The 10,395-nt window shown below is 45.6% G+C and overlaps 1 protein-coding gene across 1 annotated transcript in view; it reads left to right on the forward strand.

The window, feature by feature from the left end:
• The window catches only part of ALKBH1 (alkB homolog 1, histone H2A dioxygenase), a 32,518-nt gene that overhangs the window by 4,389 nt on the left and 17,734 nt on the right, over positions 1-10,395 (forward strand). Inside the window, exon 2 of the mRNA XM_019518729.1 lies at positions 4,943-5,051. Coding sequence (XP_019374274.1) covers positions 4,943-5,051 — 109 coding nt within the window. The remainder of the gene's footprint in view (positions 1-4,942; positions 5,052-10,395) is intronic.

Raw genomic sequence — 10,395 nt, forward strand, 5'->3', positions numbered from 1 at the left:
CTCCCCCACCCCCTCACCACATGACCTCAATCTGCCCCCCACACATGCCCCTTCCCTCCCCCCACCCCTTCCCCCAGAACAGACTTATCAGCCGCATGCTGCTCTCTAAACTGCGGGGCTGCATATCAGCAATCAGATCAGTATTGGCCGATACGGCATGTTAAAAATCGACCATCGGTATGGGCCCCAAAAATCTCTATCGGTGCACCTCTACTATTCCATGATGATATCTTTGAGCTTTAACATATCTTAAATTAAAACTATCTGTAGGTTTGTTTGTTTTTTAACAAGTATCTTAAAAAATCAAAAAATATGATTAAATAAAAAGTCTGATTTAAATAAAATCAATTGTTTTTTAAAAATTGTTGATTTTTATTCACCCTGAATTTAAATATTTAACGCACAAAATAATATTTAAAAACTTGGCTGTCAGTAAAAAGCTTGCAGACTGCAGCAATGATTTTATATTGTGCTACCCCCACCCCAGGGTTCCCCTGCTCATCCTCACATCCTGGTACCCCTGACTGCACCTCATACCATTCTGCACCCTCTGGTGCACCCTCAGCCTTACCCTCCCACCCCTCTTCCATCAGTCTGGCACAGACCACCCAAAGAAGGACAACTGTCAGCCTAACCTATGATTCAGCAATGTTACAGGCAGGTGATGAGATGCAGCAGCAGCAGATGGCTGAAAGGAAGGGGACTACAAAGCCCTGAGAAAAATGCTCCCTGCAGGGTGCTGTGCTTCAGCTTAGACACAAGGTGGCACTGCTTTGCTGTCTCCATCAAGTTGTTAGTTGTTTTAACTGCCACTCCATCTTTTCTTTTAGTCATTTTAAGCCATGTTTTTTATGAACTACATTTAAATGTATGGACAGGTAGCAACCCTGGCCAGTCCCAAGTGTCCTCCTCTTGCTCTGCATTTCCACGTTCATATTCTGCTTTGCTTTCCCACAAATGCTTTCCTTGATGCATCATAACAGTCTGAGGGGTGATGGCGCTGTGGAAATTACCTCCATGTGAGTACCTTCGTGCTGACCCTTCGAAGTTCTCTGTATTAATTCTGCTGCATCTCTCTTAGTGAAAGGCAGTTTGAACTGTACATCCATTTAGCTTTTTGTGTTGAGTCCTGTTTGAAAAAACAGAACACCTAACTAACAGTAGTGAAAAATGCTACTCTTAGAGCCCTGGGGACACATTTTTTTTCTTCTTCCCAGGATTTCTTGCCTCTAAGAATTTTTCACAAAAAAGCAGCTGTTTTCTGTGGCCTGTGCCATGTGGGACATGAGTAGGTGATTATAATGGTCTTTTCTAGCCTAAACTAGTCCCTCTAGTTCCTCCTTGGAACAACACCCCATGGTCAAAGAAGTTGGCAGCACCATCTAGTCTTTCTGTTTGTCTTTTGTCTCAAAGGAAGGAGGGTCAGACTCCAGCAGGCACAATAACAATAGCAGCTCCACACCATTTAAACCAACTTTTGTCCTTTAAAGAAAAGAACAGTAAATACCACCTAAAAGACTGTTAAACAGGGCTTTCTCCCATAAGATTGTACAACAAACAGAAGGCTAATAAAGGATACTGATAAATGTGAAAGCCTTACTAAAACCTTTGAAATACAAGATCATAGAAGAGTAGGGCTGGTCATCTAGTCAAGCCCCCTGCTCAAGGCAGGATCTTTCCTGACTAAACCATCCCAGCCAAGTGTCTGTCTAACCCACTCTTGAAAAGTTCCAGGATGGAGATTTCACAGTTCCTTTTGGTAGCCTGTTCCAATGCTTGACTACTCTAGTAGTCAGAAATTTCCTTGTAATCTCTGGTCTAAATTTCCTCTGCTAGAATTTGAGACCAGTGTTCCTAGGCCTGCCCCCTACATCCACAGAGACAAACCCATATTCATGCTGTTTATAATAGTCCTATCTGAAGACTTATCAACACCCACCCCCGGTCCTCCCAGTCTTTTCCTTTCCCAATTAAATAAACCTAGCTCTTTCAGCCTTTCCTCCCAAGTCATGCTTTCCAGGCCTCTAACCATTTTTGTCTGTTTCCACTGGGCTCTTTCAAATTTGTCCATATCTTAAAGTGTGGGGCCCAAAACTAGACACTGCACTCCAAGTGAGACCTCACCTATGCTGAATGGAGCAAAGTAATGACTTTCCTTGATTTGCAAGTGACACTGATTAATGCAACCTAGACTTCTGTTGACCTCTTTCTGCAGCAAGAGTACACTGTTGGCTCCTATTCAACTTATGGTCTACTGTAGGGATGCTAAACCCACAGCCCACAGGCCAGATCCAGTTCCTTGTGCTGTGTCATCTCATCTGCAGGGCTCCCTCTGGGTATGTGGGGAGTCCTGTGGGCTGTAGCCCTGCATGCTGGATGCAGCATGCAAGGCGATGCAGGGTCTGATCCCTGTGCGCAGGGCTGGGCAGAGGTACAGGACCCTGGGATCCCAGTCCCTACACACGGGGACCAATGCCTGCATGAGGCTGTGTGGAGGTGGTGCAGGGCCCTGGGGCCCTGGTCTCCACACGTGGGAACCCAGCAAGAGGCAGTGTGGGGTCCTGGGGCCCTGCACCAACCCCACCCAGCTCCATGTGCCAGGTACTGGGGCCCTGGGACCCCGCACTGCCTCTGCTGGACTTTTTATGCCAGGATTGGGCCCTACACTGTCCTACACACCAGTGCTCTGATCTTGAAATATAGAGCCAGGTGGAAGTTGTACGGTATTCTGGGGCTGGGCAGTGCCATTTGGATCTGGGCATGTGGTCCTGATTCCAGTGCACAGAGTCTGATCCAGCTCCACACTGCTCATTTGGCCAGCGTGGCCAGAAATTGAGCACCACTGATCTGATGTAATCCCCTGGTCCTTCTTTACAGTACTGCAGCCTAGCCAGTCTGTATTATGCATCCGGTTATTTCATTGCAAGTATGGGACTTTGCACTTGTTCTTCTTCTTTTTGAATCTTATCTGATTGATTGTGGCCTGGTTTTTCCAATCCATCCAGGTCATTCTGGATCCTAGCCTTACCCTCCAGTGTTTGCAACTCCAACCAACTTGGTGTCATCCACAAATTTGCTAAGCATGCAGTTGATCTCATCATCCAAATCATTAATGAAGATGTTAATACTGGAGCCAGGACAGGCCCCTGGGGAAGTCCGCTTGATACCTCTTCCCAACTAGACACTGATGACTACTCATGGTCATGATGATCATTCTAACCAGTATTATGTATCCACCTTATAGTGTTTTCATCTAGTCTATATTTCTTTAGTCTCTTAGTAACAGTTGTGGGTATGTGGGCTACATGGGGAAGATGTGAAGCATTATAGACATCCCCTTAAGAAATATGCAATAGATGTTTAGTGGTGCTTATTTCAATAGGAGGAAGCTTGTGATAACCTGATGCAGTACCTTGGACTACACTTGACAAATATTATCTGAGTGAATGCAGGGCTCGTTGATGTCTTATCCCTTTTGGGGGCTTGAAACATCCTCTTATCAACACAATAGATGTCCCATGCTGCAGCCCACTTAGGACATTCCAAGCATGGAAAGCACTGCAGGTGTCAGTGCTATCTGTGTGTCTTTCTCCTGCCCTACCATCATCTGAGATGATTTGATAACTTGCTAGTGATTTTTTTTTCCTATGCCTAAAAAGGTTCATCTCTTCCCTATGAATGGTGGTTGACCGTTAAAAGTCCACGAGATATTGTTCTTATTCTCTCAGAAACTGTTGCAAATGACTGAGTGCTTCAATGAAGTTAGACATCTCCCAGCTGCCTGTCTCTGAGGTTTATTTAACTGGTTCAGTACATGTAGCTCTTTGGTGGAGTAGCAGCTTCCATCATTTTGAAACTATGGCAGCCACTGGTGCATTAGCAGGTTTTAGATAGAGAGAGAGGGAAAGAGAGGGAGAAGCTGGGAAGTTTGTGGTGATGCCCCTCACTGCAGAAGAAACCTTTTTGAAGGCATGTTCTGCCTACCAGAGTCTTGGAGCTAATGGCCCCCCATGGTTGGCAGCAGAAAATCTTTCTTAATGATAGAATAGAGCAACCTGGTGAAAATGTCAAGGATTCAGGGTCACCTCGCAGTTTTTACACAGATCTTGCTGTTTTCTGCATAATTTAAGCTTAACACTAAAATAAAATACGTATGGTTTTTGCCTTTGGTTTAGAAAATTGTAAACTGGGGCACTGTCAGCTTTGAGTCTGAAAGGAGATGGGAGCTCTGCCTAAGTATTTTATATCACATTCCTCACTGCAACCTGAACAACTGAACTGAGAGAGAACATGGAGATACGTTTTGCAAATAAGGCTTTAAAAATGATTTTTTAACCCTTTAGCTGATGATCTGGTACTAGAAGCAGAGAAATATCTCGGTTCAGGATAGGGAGGAAGTTCTGCAAAATAAAGGTAATACCATCCCACTGGAAATTGATGAACGATGAGCTACCACGGTTTGGGAAGCGCTTTTAAACAAGTGCCAAGTACTATTGTCTCTTTAATGGATCAGAGTGGCCCATTCACTGCCAGCATGATCTTAGATAGTCATATAGTTCAGTATTCTTTCTGGCCGCATATGGCTTTTTCTTATTCTTGGAAAGGTAAGTCACTTCCCTTCTGACCTATCACATATGATAAAGGCTTTACCTTCTGCTTGATTTTTTTTAACTTTTCCTTATTTCCCTGTAAGGTTGCTAAGGAAATATTTCTCTGGGAACATCTCCTATCCTCACTAGAATCTCTGAGAAGCTGATGCAGTGCAGTACAGCTGTATAAAGTTTGGCAGCACCCCTTTTGGACCTCCACATACTGCAGGAAGGATTTTCATGCTTCTGTTTTAACTCTGCTGAATATAAACCTGTTTAACCCCAGCTTTTTTTGGAAGAATATTACATCTTCAACCTGCTTCATTGTCTGATCTCTGCTTCCTTCTTGTCAGGTGGTCAGCTCTCAGCTAAGCATCTCTTCAGTCAGTGATCAAGATGCCTACAGAGCAGGATTGCAGCCAGTTCGCCAGTGGAAAGCCTACAGCTTGGATGGCTATCCCGGTAAGTGCATTTGGCTTCAAGTAAAATCAGATGTGGCCTTTTGCATCTAGTTTGAGCATTTCCTTCCCCTGTTCTCCCTGGTTTCTGTGGCTTTACCTTGCCCTGTGCAAATAATTGATATTGTTTGACCATAATGTAAATTTTAGTCCAAATGTAAGAGGGAATGGGGGGAAACTAACTTAAAACTTTGGAAGCTTGTGGGCGTGAAAATGGGAGCAGAAGAGTGCAGTTTCTTTTCTTAGCTTCACCAACTCTGCCTTTGACCCTGAGACACTACAAGTACTTTGAAGTACTGAGAGTTGGACAGTCTCATCAAGAACCTTTCACCTGTGCACCCTCTTAGCTTTGGCAGGCAAAGTTCTTTGGGTAGATGTGATATCTTTTATTAGACCAAAAGTTGGGAAAAAGATGTTCGCAAGCTTTCAGGCACAAACACCCTTTGTCAGGCATAGGGAGACTCTGCTGATGTTATATGTTCTCCAAGGTAGAAAAGAAGCAAATTTATAGCAAGCATGTCTATGAAAATGCAAATGAGCAAAAGTTAGGAAGACAATAGGTAGAGATAGGAGGGGAGGAAGTGGGGGAAATGTGTGAAGGAATGCAAGTGGTCAGCTGGAGGCAGGTTACCTGGGGTGTTATATGTCAGGCAGGTTGTAATGCATCATAAATCCAAGGTCCATGATTTTTTTGTATCCAGAAGATTGATGAATTGAAATATGTAGGCTCATCTATAAAAGGTGTTTTGTAATTTCCCTTTGAGAATCAGAACTGAGAGATCAGAGAAGGAGTGTGATTGTCTTGTGAGAAGTAATTGAATATTTTTGTTTTTGATGCGCGTTCATTCTGGTACGCAGTTGTTTGGTTTCTGCTACATATTTTCCATCGGGCATTTGGTACACTGGATGAGATATATTACATTTCTGGAGGTACAGGCCTAAGATCCAGGAATGGTGATGGTTCTGTTGTGGGATGTACTAATTGTGGGACTGGTAGAGATGTGTTGGCAGATGTTACATTTCTTGTCCTGGCATAGTTTAGATCCACTTGGTGTGGTTTGGATCGTAGGAAGTTTGCTTTTGGTGGTGAGGTTCGGTGTTTGTTTAAAGGCTAGCATGAGCAGTTCTGGAAAGATCTCTTTAAGAAATGCCTATGTCCTTAGACCAACCTGGCTACAACCAACAACCCCTCTTAGCTTTTGTTCTGTTTACCTGTGATGCAGTTACTCTCTGCCTGGACTTACACTTACACACTTGCTCGCACGCTCGCATTTTCTGTCATCATCATTTTATCTCTGTGTGCCTAGATGCCCCTTCCCAGTCATCTTACCCATTGAACAAAATGGAGTATTCTCAAGGCTTTGTATCTTCTTTTGCTTTGACATGGAAAACCTGTTATGAAATACAAATATATTGGCAAATATTCAGTTCCGTGTAACAGCAAAGTGGTACTGAAGCCTGTTTGGGACAGAAATGCTAATTGTTTACCCTTCTGTAGCACCTTTCATCTGAACATTTTGGCACTTTGATTTACTTCTCCCAATACAGCTTTCAAGTAAGTCAGCATTATTGCTATTTTACACTTACACTGTGGTGTAAGATTATGTAGCAAAATTATGCTTGCTGTACCTGGAAGCTAGCTTTTTCTATCAAATACCTTTGATATTTTCTATCAGATACCCAATGATACTTTAGTCTGGCATGAGAGAGATACCAGTCCACCAACGGTCAGCGCTGACCTAGGGAAGGGGCACTTGGAGGGGTTGGATTCATAGATGCTAGGGTCGGACGGGACCTCAACAGATCTTCGAGTCCGACCCCCTGCCTGGGCAGGAAAGAGTGCTGGGGTCAGATGACCCTAGCCAGATGCCTATCCAGCTTTCTCTTCCAAGACTCCCAAGGTAAGGGAGAGCACCACCTCCCTTGGAAGCCCATTCTAAATTTTGGCCACCCTTACCATGAAGTTTTTCTTAATATCTAGCCTAAATCTGCTCTCTGTCAGTTTGTGACCATTGTTTCTTGTTACCCCAAGAAGCGCCCTGGTAAACAGGGCCTCTCCAATCCCTTGCTGCGTCCCCCTAATGAATTTGTAGGTGGCCACAAGATCACCTCTCAGCCTTCTCTTGCCAGGTCCTTCAGTCTCTCCTCATAAGGTTTGTCCTGTAAGCCCCTAACCATATGAGTGGCCCTCCTGTGGACCCTCTTGAGTCTATCAATATCTTTCTTGAAGTACAGCGTCCAAAACTGGACCCAACACTCCAACTACAGTCTGACCAATGCCGCATAGAGAAGTAACACCTCCTTGGTTCTATTAGTCGTGCATCTGCTGATGCATGATAAAGTGCGGTTAGCTTTGCTGATAATTTCGTCACACTGACGGCTCGTGTTCATCTTGGACTCCAAGCATAGTGTTCCACTCTGACTCCGAGATCCGGTCCGCTTCTGTGCTGCTGAGGGAGTCACTTCCCAGCCAGTAGGTGTACTGGATATTTTTGCGCCCTAGGTGCAGCACTCTACATTTTCCTTGTTGTACTGCATCCTATTGTGTACTGCCCACTTTTCTAAGCTGTCCAGGTCTGCCTACAATGCCTACCCTCCAGAGTGTGCATTTCATCCCACAATTTAGTATTGTCCACAAACTTGGACAGAGTACACTTCACACCCACATCCAAGTCACTGATGAAGACATTGAAGAGTACAGGTCCAAGGACTGAACCTTGCAGGACCCCACTACCCACATCCTTCCAGGTCTATACCGACCCATCTACTACCGCTCTCTGGGTGCGACTTCTAAGCCAATTTGCCACCCTCCGGACTGTGTAAACGTCTGTGTCACAGACTCTTAATTTATTTATGAGAATGGGATGAGACACCATATCAAAGGCCTTGCTAAAATCCAAGAAAAGGACATCCACCTTTACTCCTGCAACTAAGCATTTCGTGACCTTGTCATAAAACAAAACCAGATTGGTCAGGCATGATCTACCTGCTACAAATCCATGCTGGTTTCCCCCTGCTGCATTATTTTTCCCACTGGACTCCCACAAATATGTTCCTTCATAATTTTTTCAAAGACCTTCCAAGGAGACTGACTGGCCTATAATTACTCAGATCCTTCTTTCTCCCCTTCTTGAAAGTAGGGACCACACTGGCCCTTTTCCAGTCCTCTGGGACCTGACCTGAGCGCCACGAGTGCTCAAACAGCCGTGCCAGTGGTTCTTCTATGACACCATCCAGTTCCTTCAGTACTCTCAGATGCAGCTTATCCAGGCCTGCTGATTTGAACACACCCAGTCCGTCTAAGTGACTCTGCACCAAGTCAGCGTCAACAGTCGGTGGGCTTGTGTCCCTTTGATGCCCATCTAAGAACCCATTAGAAGACTTATCTTGAGCTCTGTTCAGGAACATCGAGGCAAAAAACTCATTGAATAGCTCAGCCTTGCCCCCCTTGTCTGTCACTAATTACTCCTTGTTCAGTAGGGGTCCTACGCTGCCCTGCACCTTCCTTTTACTCCCTACATACCTAAAAAAGACTTTCTGTTGTCTTTAACTTGTGTTGCCAGCCTCAGCTCTGTAGTTGCCTTCGCTTTTCTAACTCCCTCTCTGCAAGTGCAGGCCAAGTAGGTATACTCCTCCTTGGTAGCTTCCCCATGCTTCCACTGCCTATATGCCTTCTTTTTTGCCCTTAGGCTCCCCTGGATTTCCCTGTTTAGCCAAGGAAGATTTTTGGCTCCTTTCCCCCTTCTCCCTCATACTGGGATCATCTCCCTCTGTGCCTAAAGGATCGCTTCCTTTAGATATGACCACCCTTCCTGGAGTCCCATCTCGCCAATACTCCTATCCTGTAGTGTGTTACTGACTAAACTCCTAAGCACACTGAAGTTAGCCTTCCTAAATTCAAGCACTTCCACCCTACTGGTTATCTTACACACCCTACACCGTATGCTGAATTTGACTGATTGGTGGTCACTCCCCAGGGTGACCACGAATTTGCAGCTCCTCTACCATGTCCTCCCCTGTAGCCAACACCAAGTCCAGTAAGGCATTCCCCCTAGTGAGACTGTATAACTCCTGCATTAGGTGAAGGTCCTGCACTCAGGTTAAGAACCTATATGAGCGGTTGGATTTGGCTGACTGCTTCTCCCAGCAGGTGTCAGGGTAGCTTAGGTCCCCCATGACAACCACATCCCTAGCCTGTACAGACTCTGAGAACTGCCTCAATAATTCCAAGTCTAGCTTTTCCTCTTGGTGTGGTGATCTATAGCAGACCCCCACCACTAAGTCCTTTTCCTCTTGACCTCCATGTATCCTAACCCACAATGCCTCAACTTTCTCTTCCTCTGATCCCATTTTAATTAGGGTAGTTGTATAATGCTCCTTTCTGTAGAGAGCAACCCCGCCCCCTTTCCTCCCTACTCTGTCCCTTCTGTACAACCTGTTAGCCCTCAGTGTGTACCACCCAGTTATGGATAGGGTCCCACCAGGTTTCCATTAGCCCCACTAAAATCTAAGTTATTATCTGCAAGCAGAAGTGCAAGTTCTTCCTGCTTGTTCCCCATGCTCCTAGCATTAATATAGAGGCACTTGAGCCCTCAGAATAGTGCCTTTGGTGCCCCCTGTTCTGATGCCCAAAGGGCCTTTTGGTACTGCTGTATATCTTGCAATTTGTAGGTTTTAGACTGTCTCTATCTCCTGCCTCCCCATCCCCCGTTGTACTTAGTTTAAAGCCCAATGTAGGTCAGCCAACATGTAAGAAAAGAGACTTTTACCTTTTGTGGAGAGATGAAACCCATTGCATCCCAGGAGGTCCCTTGCATGGAAGTGCAGTCCAGGAAGCCAAAACCCGCACAATGGCACCAACTCTGGAGCTACAGGTTGACTTCTCTGACACAGGTGATGTGATGCCCACTGCGACCACTGACCAGGAGGATCAACGAGATGACCACCTGTGCTCCCATCTTCCTAAGCCTGGTCCCCAGAGTCTTGTAGTCACTCATGATATGGTCTGGACTACTCCTGGCCACATCATTTGTTCCCACGTGGATGAGGACCATGGGATAGTTGTCAGAGGGCTGGAAGAGGCCAGGAATTCTCGCCATGACATCCCTGATCCTGGCTCCGGGCAGGTAGCAGACCTTGTGCACTGTGGGATCTGGACGACAGATGGGTCCCTCTGTTCCTCTCAGTGAGGAGTCTCCTACAACGATGACACAGCGTCTCTTCTTCTGCTTACCTGGCCAGCCCTCAGCTCTCTCAGTGATGGCTTGCCTAAGATGACTCAAGCCCAGGCAGCAATCCCACAGCCATCAGCAGTCACTCAGCATTCACTCCCAGCTTATCAGAGAAAG

The sequence above is a fragment of the Gavialis gangeticus genome, unplaced genomic scaffold, assembly GCF_001723915.1.
Source record: "Gavialis gangeticus isolate Ggan-Ray unplaced genomic scaffold, GavGan_comp1, whole genome shotgun sequence".
NCBI classification, from domain to species: domain Eukaryota; kingdom Metazoa; phylum Chordata; order Crocodylia; family Gavialidae; genus Gavialis; species Gavialis gangeticus.